Genomic DNA, 19,971 nt, shown 5'->3' with positions numbered 1-19,971 from the left:
TCGGGCCAAAACAGAGGCAGACTGATGAAAAAAGGAATGGCTTTCAATGGGGTCAGAAAAAAGGGAATTTACCTGACCATGTAACGCGTGATCGGCGCGCGCATTGCGTTCAGTAAGTGGCCCAGGCAGAGGGGTATGACTGCGAATATGAGCAACAAAATAAGGGAAATTATGAGTGGCGATGAGATATTGTAAAGACAAAAACAAGTGAAGGAGGTCCGCATCGACCTGAGGGGTAATGAGGGCTAGGGGTAAATGATCAATTACCTGATAAACATAATGGGTGTCCACAATCAAATTAAAGGGACAACCAGCAAAAAGTTGAAAGGCCAAAATAACAGCAGCCAGTTCTGAGAGCTGCGCGGAACGCTGAGGCAGCGTGAAACGAGAATGCCAACGAGGGGGGTCACCTAATTGATAGGTGACAACACCTCGACGTGGAGAGCCATCAGTAAAAAGAGCGACAGCTGAACCAATAGGTCGAGAGCGGCTAAGACGATGGACGATTAGGGGCACCTTTTGTGTAATCACCAACCGAGGATCTTTCGGGGGATTATAAGAGATCTCTCCCACATAATCACAAAGAGCAACCTGCCAGGCCAAGGAGGTGTGGCACAAAGAATCAGATTCACTACGGGACAAGGGGAACACAATGGCAACTAAATCAGTGCCAGTGAGTTGCACTGCACGGTGGCGGGCTTTACGAACAAGATCTGACAGGGCGTCTAAATAAGGATAAATGTTCCGGGGAGGAGTGGATGACAAATATATCCACTCTATGATAGAGACGGCTGTGTCCGTACGAGGTACAAACAGAGCCGCAGTGGGCGTATGAGGGGTGACAAGAAGAACCAACCTCAGGGGACGGACCTCAGTGAGTCTGTCCACAAACTGCTGACTCAACGCTGCATTGATCTGCCGAATGCAGGCAATGTGCTCCTCAGTGATGGCAATAACTGCGCCCGGTGCCCGAGCTCCACGTAGGAGCTCGAACAACGGCTGCAGCATTGAGGTGGGGAGACGGAAGTAGGGTCGAATCCAATTTAAATGACCCAAAATCTGTTGTAATTTAACACGGGTTAGGGGTTGAGGTAGAATTAATTCCGGGCGAACTGGAGCGGCATAGGTTTGTAAAACCTTATGCCCGAGGTAGTGGTAGGGATAAGAGCGTTGGATTTTTTCTGGTGCCACTAACAGGCCATTTTGGCCGAGAATCTGGGACAAAGATTCAAGCTCTTGTGCCGTGACCTGGGGACCACTAAGCAAAATGTCATCCATATAATGGTAGACCTTTAGCGTGGGGTATCGGGCACGAAAAGGGGCGAGGGCCCAATCCACAAAAAGCTGACGCAAGGTTGGACTATTTTGCATTCCCTGGAGCAAGACCTTCCACTGATACCTTTGAGAGGGTTGCTGATTATTATATTGTGGCACCGTAAACGCGAATTTTTCACGATCTTGTGGGCAAAGGGGGATGGTGAAAAAACAATCTTTTAAATCTAACACACAAAACTGATCGGTTTGAGGAATTAAATTTGGGTTCGGTAAGCCAAACTGTAAGGGGCCCATGGGTTGTATGCGTTTATTTATTTCCCTTAGATCATGTAACAGCCGCCATGCACCAGATTTTTTCTTAATATCGAACACTGGGGTGTTCCAGGGACTAATGGAGCTCTCCAAGCGCTGTGCCTGCAAATGTTGCTGCACAAGCGAATGAAGCGCTTTCAGCTTTTCTAGAGGGAGGGGCCACTGGTCAATCCATACGGGCTCTAAGGATTGCCATACCAATGGTAATGCGGAGGGCAAGGTGGGTGAGGGAGGGTTTTGGGCCATTATATATTAATATCGAGGGTGATGTCCAGCTTTGTAAGTAAGTCACGGCCCCAGATATTGAGGTGGACAGGGAGCACAAAAGGGTGGATTGTAGCAAGGGCACGGCCTCCCGGTTTAGAGACCGTGACCCAAGACAAACTTTGGCGCCCGGGTTTACTACCCCCGATCCCTCACAACTCTTTAGAAGGAACTGTTGGCCAACTGACCGGCCACTCCGGATCACGAATCACCGTAATGTCAGCTCCAGTGTCCACCAGCCTTGTAAAAGGAACATTATTTAAGAGAAGTGTTAACTGAGGTTTCGAGGGGCAGACCGACGTTGTCAGAGCAACAAGTGGAGAGGACGTGTTATGAGACGGCAAGTGAGACAGCGTTGATCCAAAGCCGCCTCTGCCCCGGGTTCGATCCTCTGCGGCTGGCACCTGATAGGGGACTAAAATCAATTGTGCAATTGAGCGTCCACGCGGGAGCGACTGTGGAAGATGGGTCCACACCTGAACCTTAATCATGCCGGTGTAATCGGCATCGATGACCCCTGGGATGACAAAAAAGCCCTGTTTCCCAGCATGTGAGCGAGGGAGAACGAGACCCACAAAGCCGTCAGGGAGAGGTCCCGTCACCTGCATAGGTATGGCGCAAACCTCCCCCGGCAACCGAAAATCAGTGTCCTCCTGCATAATCAAATCAAGCCCTGCACTTCCGGCAGTCACCCTCATGGAGTCTATGGATTGTAAGGCAGAGGAACAGTTGTCTGAGTGGGAAACACCCCCGTTTGGCCCTGGGTTCGGGGGAGACCCATCGTGCGGTTTCCCGACCCACTACGACACTGATTAGCCCAGTGATGGCACTTCTTTGAGGGGCGAGCGGGCGCCGTCGATGAGCGGCACTCCTGCTGAAAGTGACCCTCCTTACCACAGCGGTAACAACGCTTCCCCTCCTTTCCGGTTTTTCGCAGGGCGGCAGCCAGAACTCCAGCCTTATGGGCTTGGGTTCCGATGTTTTGGCACGCCCGCAGCATGTCCGACAGCTCTAGAATTCCAGAGGCTTGTGCCGCCTGGAGAGCACGGCGGCAATCCTCGTTCGCATTTTCAACCGCCATTTTTAACAGGATCTCCTGAGCTGCTGCAGGGCTATCCACCTGTCGGAGGATAGTCTCCTGCAATCTGTTGGTAAAATCCATAAAGGACTCTGATGCACCCTGACGGATACTGGCAAAGCTTTTAATAGGCCTGCCTGAATCCGGGACCTTCCGGAAGGCATGCTGGGCGCAGGTGGAAATAATGGGGAAGACGGCCTGAGGGAGTTGAGACTGCAGCTGTACGGTAGCAAACTGGCCCTCCCCTACCAAGTGCTCATAAATGATACCTTGCTCTCTATATACCTGGGCTTGGCATTCCGCCATCTGCCGATACTCACTAAGCCAAATAACATACTGACTAGGTGTCAGCATCATGCGCAACAGCGCCTTCCAGTCTTCAGGGACCAGGGAGTACCCAGAACCTAGCCCTTCAATGAGACCACGCACATACGTGCTAGTCAGGCCGAACTCGCGAATCGCTTTCTTTACCTCTCTGATCACCGAGTAAGGCAAACTGACCCAGTTTGCAACCTGGTTGCCCTGGCCATCGTCCTGCCAGGTCACCGGATAAACTGAGACCAGATCAGCCAGCTCCTCTGCTGTAATATCTGAGTGAGTCTTCGCTGCGTGAACCATTTGTTGCACCAGCGAAAGCCCCTGAGCAGACGCGGAGGACCCCCCAGGGGGCCCCGGAGCATTGGGCCCCACGAGAGGACGGTAATCACACACCAGCTCCGGTGGGGAAGGCAAGGGAGGCGGTGGTAATAGAGGCACTGGGGGCGAAGCAGGGGGAGGGATGGCTGCAGGAGCGAACAGGGGTGGCGAAATCGGCAGCCCCTCTGTTGGCGCGGGAGAGGGTCTTTCTGAGGTGACACACTGTGTCGCATCGGTAGGAGGTGGGGTGGCTGCGGGAGCGGTGAGAGCACCAACCCCGCGACGGAGGGCCTGTCCGAGGCGACACGCTGTATCGCGTCGCGGCAGAGGTGCCAGGCATGTAAAGCCTGTACGGGCGCCCGAGGCTCTTTGTGCAATGTCTGGCCCAACCGCTCCCAGTCCGCTAGCTTAAGGGTTCCGGCTTCAGGGTACCACGGGCATTGGGCACTCACCTCCTGTAGCAGGAGAGTGAGTTCTCGAGTGGGGCAGTCATGCTGAGCCTTACGTAGCAAATACTGTAGCTCATTGCGGTGTTGCACTTGCAAAGCAGAGAGGGAGCTTCCCATACTTACCACAATGAAAAATACTCACCGGGATCCGCGAAGCGGATGAGTGACGCGTCTGAAACCCTTGCCGGGCGAGGTGAGTGCTGAGGGCCCCACGTTGGGCGCCAGTTGTGGCGGTTCAATGACAAGATGGAACACAGCTTTTAGCAAGCAAGCGAGCTGGTCTGCTAACGGGCTGCTGCCTGTCAGCTTTCCACCTTCCCTTTTATTATATCTCTCCCCCCTGCGCATTACATACTTCAACCGCAAAAGGACACAACAAAGGAAATATGACTTCGATTAATATTCTTATTTACCAGCCTCTATCTACTACAATCCTAGTTCTCAGGCCTTGAGCCCAGGCCAAGGAAGCTTCCCACGGTTACTGTCCTTTAATTGACTTCCCATGGTCCATGTCCGGTCCATGTCCTTGGATAGAGCAATGTGTGCATTGCTCCTACACAACAGTCAGGGTGTGCCCTGACTGTTTCCAGGTGGATGAACTAAACATGAACCCTTCACGCAGTTATGGCAGTTTTTTCTTCAGTTCCCAGGTGTTGAAGTCAACATTAGAGGTTGCACTCTGAAGAATGTTGTCCCTTCTTCCCACGGTGTCCTGCTTTGATCACCAGTGTTGCTACTTTGTGGTAACACATTCTGCCTTTTCTGACATATCACCCCTGCCCCACCACATCTGAAACCCTACCCCAGATAAACAAAAGAACTAACAACATTCAAAATTTCTGCTTGTGTAACCTACATGCCTTTTGCACTGCCGTGTTTTATTTAGAGACAGTTACACAATTAATAGATATTGGGGAAAGGTGGATTCATCTGTGTACACATGCAAGTAGACAGAGCAGAGTAATTTACTTGACATGCCCAGAACCATCCAGAAGCAAATGCTGGTAGTTACTGGTCAGATCAGTGTTTTTCCCATAAGCTGGAGATTGTGTCCATGGTGGGCGGAGTCATAAATATTCATAACTTGAGAACAGAGCCGATCAAAGCTAGGTAGGTATAAGCTGTAGCACAGAGTATGAGACTTCCAGGTGATCTCAGCAGATGATTCTGATGAGATACATGAATATGTCACCTGGAGTCAGAGGCTGGGTCCCCATGTCTGTGATAACTTTGCCAGTCTCTTGCACCTCCCGGTAGCACAGTCCTTGGGTCCTCCATAGGATCAAGCCTGTAATATAGTACATAACCTATTGTGCCATATTTATAAAGCTTGGCTTCAAAAGTTAGATGGTTTTCCCCCTGAATTTTTCTTTATGTAGAAAAGCAGCCATTGACTTAATTTTTGATAGAGGCTTATGGATTCAGCATATTTTTTTGTTTAAATGTTTTAAGAGATTGTAATAAGTTTAGACCTTAATGTGTTTTGTATTAAATTGAGATTTCATTTTAAACAAGTTTTATTTTAAAAAAAATTAAATTCCTATTTTTATCCGCCCTGTTTTGAGGTGACTACAATGAGTTAGTGGATGGTATCTTGACAGTTCCAGCAGATACGGATCAACAATTTGTGGTTGAGAAGCATAATCTTGTGCTGGGAAAAGCCGATTTCCAGATAGAACATCCAGTTGGACATAATTCTTCTTGAGACTTGGGACTAGCATCAGTGAGCTGCAGAACTTCAGAATTAGGAGGGAACCTTATTTGTATCTCACTGGTGAGCTAGTACTAGTAATTTTATTTGTGCATGTAGTCTTTTCATGAGCTATGTTTCAGATAGCACCCACAATGTTATGCTATACAAAAAGTTGGATCCCTGCCTGAGGAGTTTATGCTCTGTTTCTTTCTACAGAGAGAACTTTGACTGTATGACCTCATGACTTTCAATGGCATAGGTAGGCTAGAATAGGCTTATTACTATAGATCCTCATGACATTTTTTGCACCATGTGTTGCATTTACTTAAGGGTAAACTAACTATTTGACCATTTTCTCAGTCTCATTCTTCACACTGGTTCCCCGTATGTGTTGGTTCATGGCTTTCATCACATTTCTTCACAACTTCACGTGTTGTAGAGATGCATTCTTGCGCTGGCACTATTCTGTTGAGCTATAAACTGAATATTAAGACTTGCTGCTCCACGGTTTGGAATCAGTTTTGGTCGAGACATGTTCACCAACCAAGACTATGGCATTGATGTTGCCTTGCTTTGTGGAGAAGTTGGAGAATTTCAGCTCTGCCCTCTAAAGTCTCCAAGATGCCGTCAGTACTGTGGGGTTGCACATCTCATGGCAGAAGGGAAAGGTCCAGAACCTCAGAACTGGGCTGCCAGAACCCCATGGTTCAGGTGGGATCAAGTCCTGTGGAGAGCGTTGATGAGTTCCTTCAGTCACTCACCATATGAAAAAGCAGTGTTGTGTGCTCTTTGGCCATCTTGCCAGGATGGACAAACCGCCCCGTGCTCTCAAACTCTTCATTGACATGTAAAGGAGGAGGAATGCCCACTCTATCACCCTATCTGGTGCCTCCCACAGGGCCATCCCAGAGATTCATGGATTTGCAGGTTTGAACCAGCTCTGAAAACTTACTACATGATGCCAGATATGGCATCAGCAATGGTCACCCTGCTTTCTCAGCAGTCCTCAGTAGATTGTGTATTTGAGTCTCATTCTTTGGAAAACAATTTTTGAAGAGATTTATGATGGTTTAACATGTTGTTCTGAGTTGTTTTGCTTTTTAAGACTATGGTGTCTTATTTCACCAGTTGTTTGCTGTTTAATTTTTTCATTGTCTCCAGTTCCCTGAGGCAAGCTGCTGGTATTGAAATTTTTCTTCATGCAGTTCAAACTTTGATTTTAAATATTTTTTTTCTGTTCAAGTTATTTAGACAAAAGTAGACTCTTAAATTCATAGATATTTAGGTCAGAAGGGACCATTATGATCATCTAGTCTGACCTCCTGCACAACGCAGGCCACAGAATTTCACCCACCACTCCTACAAAAAAACCTCACACCTATATCTGTGCTATTGAAGTCCTCAAATTGTAGTTTAAAGACTTTAAGGAGCAGAGAATCCTCCAGCAAGTGACCCGTGCCCCATGCTACAGAAGAAGGCGAAAAAACTCCAGGGCCTCTTCTAATCTGCCCTGGAGGAAAATTCCTTCCCGACCCCAAATATGGCGATCAGCTAAACCCTGAGCATATGGGCAAGATTCATCAGCCAGATACCCAGGAAAGAATTTTCTGTAGTAACTCGGATCTCACCCCATCTAATAGCCCATCACAGGCCATTGGGCCTATTTACCATGAATATTTAATTACCAAAACCATGTTATCCCATCGTACCATCTCTTCCATAAACTTATCGAGTTTAATCTTAAAGCCAGATAGATCTTTTGCCCCCACTGCTTCCCTTGGAAGGCTATTCCAAAACTTCACTCCTCTGATGGTTAAAAACCTTCGTCTAATTTCTAGTCTAAATTTCCTAGAGGCCAGTTTATATCCATTTGTTCTTGTGTCCACATTGGTACTGAGCTTAAATAATTCCTCTCCCTCTCCAGTATTTATCCTTCTGATATATTTATAGAGAGCAATCATATCTCCCCTCAACCTTCTTTTAGTTAGGCTAAACAAACCAAGCTCCCTGAGTCTCCTTTCATAAGGCAAGTTTTCCATTCCGCGGATCATCCTAGTAGCCCTTCTCTGTACCTGTTCCAGTTTGAATTCATTATTCTTAAACATGGGAGACCAGAACTGCACACAGTATTCCAGGTGAGGTCTCACCAGTGCCTTGTATAACGGTACTAAAATCTCCTTATCCCTACTGGAAATACCTCTCCTGATGCATCCCAAGACCGCATTAGCTTTTTTCACAGCCATATCACATTGGCGGCTCATAGTCATCCTATGATCAACCAATACTCCAAGGTCCTTTTTCTCCTCCGTTACTTCTAATTGATGCGTCCCTAGCTTATAACTAAAATTCTTGTTATTAATCCCTAAATGCATGACCTTACACGTCTCTTCTTTTAACTGGCTGCATTCCTGCATAATGAAGTAGTTGCAGAGTAATAAGGGAATCTTTAATTTTTTTTATTGGCACAAAGCACCATAAGGTGTAGTCTTGAAATTTTGGGATATATCCTGCCACTGCTTTCTAATGAAGTTCCTGTTCCTCTGAGCATAAATGGTAATTTTATTTAATAAAGAGTCCTGAGAATATGTGGATAAAAGTTTGTGAGTGTGGAGTGCTTGCTTTGCTAAAGAAAATGACTGCACATGGATTAAAAGTTTATGCATGTTGTAAAAAGTGAAAATAATTCTTAAGAATACGGTGGAATATTTGAATTTTTTTTCCAGATTCATAGAGGTTGGGTTTCTATTATTCAGTGTCTTCTGAACTTTGAGAACTGTAAACTGTATTGTAGTAAAGCTTTTATGCATTTAGGTTTGAAAATAATCCATGTGGTTAACTAATGAGAGACAGAACTAAACTTGGCAAGTATGTTGCTTCCTTCTAAGAAGTCTAGAAACTCTAGTAAAGATTCTGAAACTGCTGAATATGCCTCTGTTCACTTGTTTAGGTGATTGATAAATTAGACAGATGTGGAAGACATGCTGAATGAATCTTTCATTCATCTTTTTATTATATGGATAGAAATTTTGGTCCTTGGCACTATATCACAAATCAGCTGAATTACCATGCATCTTGTAGATATGTTCTTTTCCTAAAAACATAAGATAAAGTTTCTTTGCTTTTTGGAACACTTTGCAGTTGTTGGCATTCTTCTGGGGAGAAAACCGATGTTACTGCATTAAGTTAGCCCAGTGACCGAGACCTTATAAAGTGATTTGTCATGCTTCTCATGATTGGTGAGATAAGAAAAACAACCTAGGACAGCTTACTCTAAAGACATGTTAATGGAAAGGATACCTGAAGGATGTCATCAGTCTTTATCTTTCGAGGTCTGTCTTTAAGGAATTCAAACTTGTTTCTCCCAAGCTGTTTTTTATAGGATGAAGTTGGGAGCTTGGGGAGGACATGTGATTGACTTTGTTCTCCCTAGAACTCCTGCTGTGAATTAGTAGATTGAAAATATATGTGGAATTAACCTGTGGTAATAGGTTTATAATCAAATTGTTTGTGTCTGTGTAAAATATGGTAGCACTAATGGAAACTATTATACTTCGATTCTGCTCTGAAAACTACAAAGATTAAACCACCAAATATCACTGCTATCACATAGGTTATCATTACATTTTTTCCTTTGTCTTATCTATTTAACTAAATGCTTAAAACAATAAATAGTGTTCAGAAGTTTAAGATAGTCTTTTATAAACATACGTCAGTGTAATTAATACAAAGCTGAATTGCTTTGAGGTTTACTGCTGGTCAACTTCTTAAGATGCATCCTTTTGGTCTGAGGGAGGTTTATGTAGTTCCATATATGGATTAGCCATATAATTACTGGAGGGCTATCCATAAATATTTTTATGTTTATGCATGTGAGAATTGAAAAAATTTTTAGTAGTCTGTGTCCTGCTAAACAGGTAGCAAAAATACACTGGTATCCACTCAGAACTATAGGGAGAGACTGCAAGCTGAAAATCTGGTATATCTTTATCGTAAAAGGGGCCAAATCCCAAGCCACGCACAGTAGGAAAAAGAAAATTGGGGCATATGAAGAGGGTAGAGATTGCTTTAAATTGAAAATGATTGTCAAAGTAAAAATAAAATCTTCCAACTTTCCTTCATTAAAATAGTTGTATGCAAAAGTTGTTATGATCATGACTAGCTTTAAATTAAACCTTTACATTTGTTTTCATTGACTGGTATTATTTTTAGCAGCATTATGAATAGAGTTGGTCAACATTTTATAATTTGAAGAAAAGGAAACTTTTTTTTGAGTTTAACTGGATTTTTTTTCCATTTTTTGACCAGCTTGAGTTATAAAGTACTGTATAGTAGCAATATAGTTATCTCTCTCTTGTTTTCAACAGGTAGAAGATTTTACAGAGTCCACATACCTTATACGCCTTTCCTTATCTAGATTTTGTACATAACATTCCAGATTTCATAAGACCATGGAGACATCTACTCTAGCTGTGCCGAGCACGCAAGCCATATTTGACGAACTTCTGTAACATAATATTGCTTCTGACAAAGTTTGCATAAATGAACAGTTTTAACCACAAGAGTTTCAAAATAAAGCTTAGTATGAGTACAACGTATTCTGGGAGATTTTATCTAGCTCAATACACTGACCTAGGGGACTTAGATAACGTGTTTTCTCAAGCTTTAAAACTATAAACAAGAGAGAAACTAATATGTAATACCAGTGTTAAAAGAATTAACTATTTCAGCAGATAATGAGTACTAGAACTGAGCTCAGGCTGTGCCTACACTACGAACTTTGGTTGACGCAAGTTAAGTTGACATAGAGCCACTGCAGTTAGTTTAACATTTATACGCTTGGATACTTTGCTCCTTGCGTTGGTATTGCATGCACTCACCAGAAGTGGTTGTGTCAATGCACAGTCTGGTGCACCATGGGTAGGTGTCCCAGTTTGCAATATGCCACCCTCCAGTGCACTGTCTTTTGGAAATCTTTGGCAGTGCATGGTGGAGCAGAAACAAGTCATGCAGGGATGAATGGGAGCAAAGGGTCAACTTCCCAGAGTAACTGTCTCCATCCCATAATGACATCTATATTCCATCTGTGCCTTTTTAAAAATCCCACAAACCCATGCTGCTCTTTTCATTGTCTGTCTGTCATCTCTGACAGAAGCATGGCTCCTGCACAACTCTGCACTATTGTCATGAGCATTGCAAGCACAGGATGCCAGATCATCTGGTATTTGCAGAACCATAAGAAGAATTAAATCAAAGGGGAACATGGCAGTTTCCTGGAGGGCAGGTTGCTGTGGGACATAGTGAGAACCAAGTTAAGGTTGTTGGTGGCATTCATAGAGCTGCTGCAGGTGGTGGAGCACCACTTCTTGGCCTGACAAATGAGTACTGACTGGTAGGATCGTCTTGTAATGCAATTTTGGGACGGTGAGCAGTGGCTTCAGAACTTTCGGATGTGCAAGGCCATGTTCCTGGATCTGTGTGCTGAGCTCTTCCACGTCCTCCAGCGCAGGAATGCAGTTCTCATTTTGGCACTGACAGTGGAGAAGCGAGTGGTGATCACCCTGTGGAAGCTTCCATCACCAAATTGTTATCAATTAGTGGGAAATAATTTTGGAGTTGGAAAATCCCCTCTAGAGGCATTTGTCATGAACGTGTGCAAGGCCATTGTATTTGAAAATGGATTCTTCAATCTAGAGAAAGGTATAACATAATCCAAGGGCTGGAAGTTGAAGCTAGAAAAATTCAGACTGGAAACAAAGTATTTTTATAATGGTGAGAGTAATTAACAGTTGGAGCAGTTTACCAAGGTTCATGGTGGATTCTCCATCACTGACAATTTTTTAAATCAAGATTGGATATTTTTCTAAAAGATCTGCTTGAGGAATTATTTTTGGGAATTTCTATGGCCTGGGCTGTACTAAATGATTGCAATGGCCCCTTCTGGTTTTAGAATCTATGAGCCTCCTGCTATGCAGGACAGTGATTCTCAGAAAATATGCAGGACATAATGGATGGATTTGTATCAGTAGGGTTCCCAAACTGTGGTGGAGCAACAGACAGCATGTTTATCCTTATTTTGGCACCAGACCACCGTGCCACAGAGTACATCAACAGAAAGGGTTACTTTTCTATAGTTATGCATGTGTTGCTGGATTCCTGGGGACATATCACTGACATCAGCGTGGGCTGGTCAGGGAAGGTGCATGGCACTCGAATCTTTCTGAACCCAGGACTGTTCAGAAAGCTACAAGCAGGGATGTTCTTTCCCAACTGGTTGATTACTGTTGGCAATGTGGAAATGCCAATATTGAACCTGGGGGACCCAGCCTTCCCCTGGCTCATGAAGCTGTACACTGGCCATAGAAAGTTTCAACTACCAGCTCAGCAGGTGTAGAATGACAGTTGAGTGTGCTTTTGGTAGATTGAAAGGACACTGATGTTTATTCACAAGATTGGAGTTGACAGGGGGAAATCACAATGCTATGTCCTGCGTAATATCAGTGAAACGAAAGGGGGAAAAGTTGCTGCTGGCACGGCTGGTAGTGGTAGACTGGCTGCTGTCTGTTTTTAACAGCCAGCCACAAGGCTTTTAGGAGAGCTCAAGTGGAGCTATACAGCTCAGGGAGGCTTTGAAAGAGCACTTTAACATCAAACCACACAATGCATTATGGTGTACTGTGCTGTTTTCGGCCTGTTGGGAATTGTGTGGTGCTTGGTGTACATTTGACTATAACATTGTCAATGCAAATACTACTTTTGTGGTGCTATTATGATTATTATGCTTTTTTGTCACTGATCCTATGCATTGTCACATTGTAGCGTAACAAGTGGGTGCTCTCTGCAGCATATGTTGTGAACTAATAAAGATGATTAATTTTTCAAATAGAATTTTATTATGTAACAAAACCAGTGCAAAATAAAATCTGCAATTTGAAATCAAATACATTAAAAACTTAACTTCTGTTCTATTAATATATTGTCAAGGGGAAAGAACATTCTTGTCCATTCTACCTATACATACAGAAACAGCAGCTTTCACAAATCAGTGTATGTGAAGATGTTTGTCTTTAATGTCTCCCGGGGAGTACTTGTAGAGGTAGGTATGCAGCCCCTGATACCACATGGAATGTTGAGGGAGTGTAGGGAGGTGCTGTAATGGAGTTCTCCATGGACTGCAAAGAGAGGTGAACCCATGTTTGTTGAACTTGTAGGTCCACAAGAGACTGGAGCCATCTGCGTTTACTGCTGGAGAAGCCTCATTATGTCCTGGTGCATCTCCTTCTCCTTTTTCCTGCTTGGACTCCTGGACCTTTCTCCTGTCCACTCTTTCCTTCTCCCGGCTGTCTGCAGTGTTCACCCTCCAGTCCCTTTGCTCATGGTCCTGTGTCGTACTGACTGACAGGATTACATTGAACATGTCATCCCGAGTCATTTTCTTTCTCTTCCTTATCTGGCTCAGGCATTCCACAGGTGTGTATGGGGGGGAACCCCTCAAGGCTGCAACGATAGCAGTTACAGATAAAACACAAAAACGTACCATTGTCAATATAGTCACAACGGAAAGTGAACATTAAGATTCAGAACTCCCTTCCATTGCTCCTCTTAAGTTTTCAATAGGACGTGTTTATTGACACTTCTGCTTCGGGGTGCTTGTGGACTGCGCCACTCAGAGCACCAGTGCTGGTGTGTGTGGTCTGCCAATGGTGAGGGAAATGAGGAGGGAATTACTCGGTTGCATGAAACTGAGTATAGGCACTGAATACTGTCACCATTTCCACAGGCGATAGTGATTTTAGCTGATATCTCACTCTAAGGATAATAAAGGCAGAGAGAGCACAGCTGCTACTGAAGCCACCCAGGCCCACAGGCTGCTAGCCTGTGTACTGCAGTAGTGCTTGCCAAAGTTATTGTCAGCTGGTGTGGGAAAGGGTCCTACCACGGAGGAAGAAATAAGGCTGCCATCTAAGTTCCCTGTAAGCTGCGCGGCTGTGCAGCAGTCTATTTAGCACTGTGCAGGCGCTCAGGGAACCCGTCCACCCGACCTGCTGTAGCTGGGGGAGAGGTGCCCCTCCCCCAGCCCCAACCTGCTGCAGCCGGGGGAGGGCCATGCCATACGCGCTGACTTCCCCTCTAACCAGGGGGGTGCTCAATCCTGCCCTCCGTCCCAGGCCCTGCCCCTGTCCCGCATCTTCCCCTGAGCGCACCCCATCCCCGCTCCTCCGACTCCCTCCTGGAGCTTCCTACTCTGCCATGAAACAGCTGTTCGCGGTGGGTGGGAGGCACTGGGAGGTAGGGGGAGGAGTTGGTCAGTGGGGCAGCTGACAGGTGAGAGTTGCTGGGGAGAGGGGGAGCTTGGCTGCTGGTGGGGGCTGCTGAGCGGGGAGAGAGAGCTGGGCGGAGCCTTCTTCCCTCTGTAGCCCTGGAGCACCTTCGTGCACGCCAAACCCTTCATCCCCGGCCCAACCCCAGAGCCCTCATCCCCAGCTGGAGCCCTCACACTCCTGCACCCCAACCCTCTGCCCCAGCCCTGAGCCCCTTCCCCTAGCACATGAATTTTGTTATGTGCACCAGTATGAAGGTGATGTGTCACACATCATCTCCATATTTTTCTCCAGCCCTGGAGCACCCACTACGTTAGCACCTATGGGGGCACCCGTCCCTCGGTTCCAACTCAGGCCTGGACCAGCCGGGGGAGGGGCAGCCTGAACCCAGCCCAGGACCGGCTGGGGAAGGGGCACCTACCTTGGCCCGAGCCCTGTAGCTGCCGCGGTGGGAAGAGGTGCATCTTCCCCTCCAGCCCAGGTGCTGCTGTGGGGAGAGAAAGATGGGCAGAGTCTTCACCCCCTGCCCCAGCGCAGAGCCCCTCATCTCCAACCCATCCCAGAGCCTGCACCATCGGCGGGAGCCATCGCACCCCTGCACCCCAACCCTCTGCCCCAGCCCTGAGCCCCTGCCCATACTTCGAACCCCTCGGCCCCACCCCCACCACATGAATTTTGTTTGGTGCACCAGTATGAAGGTGATGTGTCACACATCATCTCCATATTGGTGCACCTAACAAAATTCATTCCACACCTGTGGTAAAAATTAGAGGAAACACTGACTGCATCTCTAAAAACCTTCAGGAGAGGATTGCAGAGTACCTCTGTTAAAGTTTCATTGAGAGGGCTGTGAGAGTAGTTTTTGGACAAGGAGCCTTTAAGGGAAGACTGGCAGTCAGAGTCAGGGGTGCGTAAATACTAGGACTGGCTGGGTAAAGACTACACCAAAAGGTTTGGGATGAGGAGACCTAAGAGGGGGTGACTGGGTAAGGGTGCTGGAGGTGCAGAAGACTGGGAAGGAGTTTGTGGAAGGTACTGTAGAGGACATGGCCAGAGGTGTCAGGCTGTAGAGGGGCCAGAGCAGAAAGGTCTGTGATGCCCCTACAAGCACACTCCCTTACAAACTTCAGATTGAACCAAAGAACCCAGTGCGGCTGCAAATACCTGGGAACTCTCATCCCCCTCTAGTGCTGATGGACACTAGAGCATGACAGCCTACTACAGCTATCATTTATTCTGGTACCTCAAGTGGTAGAGATCTGTGCTGTGGAGCTAAAGGTGTTCCAACCCTGCTGATGAGCCATGTGGGTTTGTGATGCCACATACTTGTTTTTTTCAGTTTTCTTTTTTAAGAACCTAGGAAATTCAGTGCACACAAACTATGGTAAAAACACAATTAAGGTGGAAAATTCAAGCACACAGTAAAAAAAAATGCCAGAATTAAGAATGCCTGTGTGTGGACAACCTTAATTTTGGCCCTTCCAGACTATTGAACACTTAACTTTGGAACTTTAGTGTTCTTTTAGTGTAGTTTATTGTGTATATTTAAATATATTGATGTCATACCAGTCAGAAAATATGTATTGCATTTTTTCTGTTTTGTACTGCTCGACATATTGACAAAAAGCTTTTATAGTACCTACTGGAGAAAATAATGGAAAACCTAAAGTAAAATCTAATTATTTGTTTCCATGCCTCTCCAGCAATTTCATTACAATGCTATAAGAGTTCAGTGACACAAATTACAAGTTCAGGTTGCAGTTCTATAATTATTGGTTCCTACACTGTATTTTACAGAGTTAATAGAAATGCAGAACTTGCTGAGATGAAAAAATATCAAGGGGAAATTCTTCTTTATTCTAAAGTTTGTGTTCTGAATCTGGCTATGCCTAATCTATCTTCTCTGATCAAGGCATGGGTGGAGGGAGAAGGTGTACTTGTTTTCCCCCAGAAACGCCTATCTTTGACCTAATAGAAATCGGAGCCTTGTCTTCTTTCTTTTTCTCTAACAGCTTTTATTGAAGATTTTTAAGATTCTTAGCTGTAGGGTGGATTTGATCTAAATCAAATTGATTAAATAACTAGTCAGGAAGACTTGATTTAATCATGGATTTCTACATAAAAGTGCATTCCAAAAGTGTTGGTTGTTACATTCTTCACAACTCAGAGATAGATGTAGGTTTGATTTTTAGAAGGTACACACTATACATTTTTTAAAGTGATTTATTTTGAAAACTTTTCAGATTAGTATTACAGCCATATCAGAAAATAAATGATTGGTAAATGAAATAACCAAACAAAGGTAATTGAAGCAGATAGTTCACCTCCCTATGACTTCATAAATATCTCCAATTCAACAGGTTAATCATTAATATTTGGAGGATTTTCTTGCCACGCTGTATTAGGAGGAGAACATCACCAGACAGACATTTAAATTGCTTTATTTAACTAAAACAACAACGTTATGTATTTTGGATTTTTCTTCTTCAACAGCAAACATATAATATTTTAACAAAACAAGCAGATGAATTTTTGAATTTAGTTAAACATTCAAATTTTTTTTTAAATCAGGTTTGTTTTTGTTAAAATTGTTTTTAACTGAAATAGTTAAATGAAGTATTTAAAAAAAAAAAATCAACCATGTCAGCCAGCTCAACATGAGAAATTTAAAATATTAGCTCCTGCAGCTAACTTCATTTTCTTGTTGTTTTCATAATCTGGAAAAGAAAAACAAGTTTTCCTGCTTTTTCAGGTCCCAAACGATTTCTCAATTTGGAATGAATTAGTCCAAAGGAAGAAAATATTCTTTCTACACCAGTAGAAGAAGCTACTGCTGTTAAAAGTGAGATTATCACTTCAACAGTCTCTGAATCCAAGTGCTTATGTGACTTCCACCACTTCCCTGGTGTGACTTTCTTTAAAACATGATCAGCAAACATGTATTTCTTGAATGATTCATCCTTAGCTCTGAAGTTTAGTATAGTGGGATGATTGCTGGATGTCCATGTCATAGCCAACTCCTCTTCTTCAGCAGGTAAGGTTTGACCCTTTGACAGAGTATTGAGAATATTTGCAAGAAAATGAGCTGGAGACAGTGCTTGTCCCATTCGTTTTTTTTAATGCTTGTAATTTAACTTGGTCATTGTATATTTCTCTTTTTAAGATCTCACTCAGTTCCTTCCAAATTTCAACAGCATCAGCAATAAAAGAGCTATTTCCCTGCATTTTGTTCAAGGCTACAGAAATAGGCTTCAGGGTACTCAGCATGTGTTCAACATTTCTCTTAAGCCCAATGTTGACAACTTTGGTTGTGACCGTGCCATCTATTTTTTTCATGATTTTGTTCACAAACTGTCATCAGATTAGGCCAGTTCTTGACACTGTGTTCAAAACAGTCCACTACTGAGTTCCATCGAACGTCTTGTGGGAGAGTTTGCTCCAGCCATCGAGACTCAGGTTAACAATTTCACCCTCTAGACCTCTTGCACACTGCTCAATTTCTCTTTCATACACTTTACCCAGCAATTTGCCTGTGACATTTGTTCTGTTGAGTGGACTGTATCGTGGTCTTAATGACTGAACCATGTTAATACAATGTGGGTTCTCAATTATATGGAAAGGAGAGTTTATTGCATAAGCAAACCAGGCAAATTTTTCATCAATTACCTCTTTTTGTAATCTGCTGGTTCTTATCACAAATTTATCTGTGGTTGTTCCTGGATGATGGAGATTTTTTTTTCTTTTTGCTACAGGTGATATACTGTGGCTGTGTGACATACATGATTTGACCTGAAACGCTATCATTGGCAGATAACTCTGAAACTGTAGAAAATGATGGTGATCTTGAAGGTGGATAGTCTTCAGAATCCTGTATGTTGAGGATGGATTCTCCTAAACAAAATAAGTCAGTGCAGTTATTTAATTATTATTACCATACTGGTCATTTAGTAGTACTCACTGCATTCACTGACACTCAGTACTACTTTAATGGTGAAATTGTAAAAGGAAGATCTGCCTATTTCAGCTATTTATTTTTTTATCACAACTGCATCTAAAATGATAGTGCCATAGAGTAACAACTATATTTTTTGCTTAAACGTGAGAATTCAAGAATAGTTCAGAAGGAAGACAGGCAGTCCTTAAGAAAAAAGTATGAAATAAAAAGTTTACCAACCTGAAGATCCTGCATGTTCAGACATGTTCCTTTCATCAACTTCAACACAGCTTTCTCTTGAGAAGCAACACTTTTCATGATGTTATTTCATTCAGGCAACCAGGCCTTGCTTTTCTTTGTTGCACTGTTTGCACGCTTGCCTGTCTTACCCACAGGTAGAGGAACTTCATTAGAATATTCCCAAACTGGGTCTCTCTTACTGCCTGCTGCCATTACAGGTCTTCCCTTCTAGTGAGAGAATGGTATGGTGGATCTCAAATCAATGAAGGCTACACTCAGGAAAGACCTCAAGACTTCTGGAATATGTTGCTCAAACAGATTCACTTTTTGTTTCTACTGCCTGTCCCTCCCTTTTCACATTTATCTTCTCCTTGTCCAGATCTATTTTGCCTCCAATAATCTTCTATTCATTGAACGTTTTGAAACTTGGCACTTTTAGAGAGAGGTAAGGGATTGACTCTGTGTACACAAATTTGCAGAGGGACACTAGGGTTGAGGTCTGTTATTTCTCACCTCTATATATTTATTTAAAAACATTTTTGTTGTTAACAAGCACGTTATCTCTGGAGACACAAATCCACCGTTTGAGAACTGCAAAACTAAGCATGTTTGATGGTATCTTCTAGACTGAGCACTGAGTCCCATTGTGTAGATAGAACGATTAACCTAATTAATCTATACGGCAGTCCCTGAAACCCCATAAAATTGGGTCCCTAATCCATGAACTATTGGCACTCATTTACAAGACTTTTCTTTATATTCATGTAAATGTTTTTGTCTCCTACTATAGAATTAGAATTTATAATCCCTACTCCATGATGAGATATCTGAGCTATCGTGTATCTTAATTAAAACTTTCTTTAGATAGGTTTTTTTCTGCAAAAAGCATTTTATCAAATAAATTCAGATTTAACTTTAAAAGATCAGAGTTTTTTTTTTTTTTTAATCATTGATTATTATCCACCCTGCTTAGCAGTATTTTTAAAGCAAATTGAATGTACAAAGTAATGGAAGGACTTTGCTCTGTAATCTAACCTGAGTAATGAAGTTCAGTTGTGTAACTCACGTACAATATCACTTTGAGTTATCACACTTACCAATCTCAAAATTGTCATTTTTTTCCCCCTTCCCCAATTACTTTATAGCTATACATTTGCCTTGGTGTCACTATGTGCTGGGGACAGAGGGCATAATTTAATTTGTGCATAGAGCAGTGGTCATCAACTGGTCGATTGTGATCTTCAGCGGGGCTGCGGTTAAGACAGGCTCCCTGCATGCCCCGGCCCCACACTGCCTTCAAGCAGTGCCACACAGCTCCCATTGGCCGGGAATGGGGAGCTGTGGCCAATGGGAGCTGTGGGGGTGGTGCTTGCAGAGAGGGGCAGCGCGTGGAGCCATGTGCCGCACATGCCCTCCCCCCCGGGGACGCAGGGGTATGTGGGTCCCTTCCGGGAGCAGTGTGGGGCTAGGATAGGCAGGGAGCCTGCCTTAGCTGCACCGCTGACCAGGAGCTGCTGGAGGTAAGTGCTGCCTGGTGGGAGGCTGCACCTCAACTCCCAGACCTGAGCCCCCTCTTGGAGCCAACACCCCAAACTCCTTCTGGCAGCCGAGCCCCCTCCCAGAGCCTGCACCCCAAGCCCCAGCCCTGACCCCCTTCCCAGAGCCAGCACCCTGTACCCTCCTGCACCCCAACTACCTGCCCCAGCCCGGAGCCCCCTCCTGCACCCAAATTCTCTCCCAGAGCTTGCACCCTTCACTCCCTCCTGCACCCG

The 19,971-nt window shown here is 44.3% G+C and overlaps 2 protein-coding genes across 24 annotated transcripts in view; one reads left to right on the top strand and one right to left on the bottom strand.

The window, feature by feature from the left end:
- The window catches only part of SPIN1 (spindlin 1), a 119,658-nt gene that overhangs the window by 24,689 nt on the left and 74,998 nt on the right, over positions 1-19,971 (top strand). The gene's annotated exons all lie outside the window — the stretch shown is intronic.
- LOC122465760 lies at positions 11,142-18,406 on the bottom strand. The gene is made up of 3 exons (XM_043546239.1): positions 18,200-18,406; positions 17,444-17,916; positions 11,142-11,265 (listed from the first exon to the last, which is right to left on the bottom strand). The coding sequence occupies exons 1-3, from the start codon at positions 18,275-18,277 to the stop codon at positions 11,142-11,144; spliced, it is 675 nt and encodes a 224-aa protein (XP_043402174.1). The 5' UTR covers positions 18,278-18,406.

Source organism: Chelonia mydas, chromosome 5 (assembly GCF_015237465.2).
Source record: "Chelonia mydas isolate rCheMyd1 chromosome 5, rCheMyd1.pri.v2, whole genome shotgun sequence".
Classification (NCBI taxonomy): domain Eukaryota; kingdom Metazoa; phylum Chordata; order Testudines; family Cheloniidae; genus Chelonia; species Chelonia mydas.
Note: the sequence above shows the minus strand (reverse complement) of the source record. Positions and strands in the feature narration are given on the sequence as shown.

Excerpts from the sequence above, each read along its gene's own strand:
- LOC122465760 (XM_043546239.1), bottom strand. The coding sequence starts at position 18,277 with ATGAAAAGTGTTGCTTCTCAAGAGAAAGCTGTGTTGAAGTTGATGAAA. Across the intron at positions 17,917-18,199 it reads TGAACATGCAGGATCTTCAG|GAGAATCCATCCTCAACATA; the intron begins GTTGGTAAACTT and ends TATTTTGTTTAG. Across the intron at positions 11,266-17,443 it reads AGCAAACTCTCCCACAAGAC|GGTGATCACCACTCGCTTCT; the intron begins GTTCGATGGAAC and ends AAGCTTCCACAG.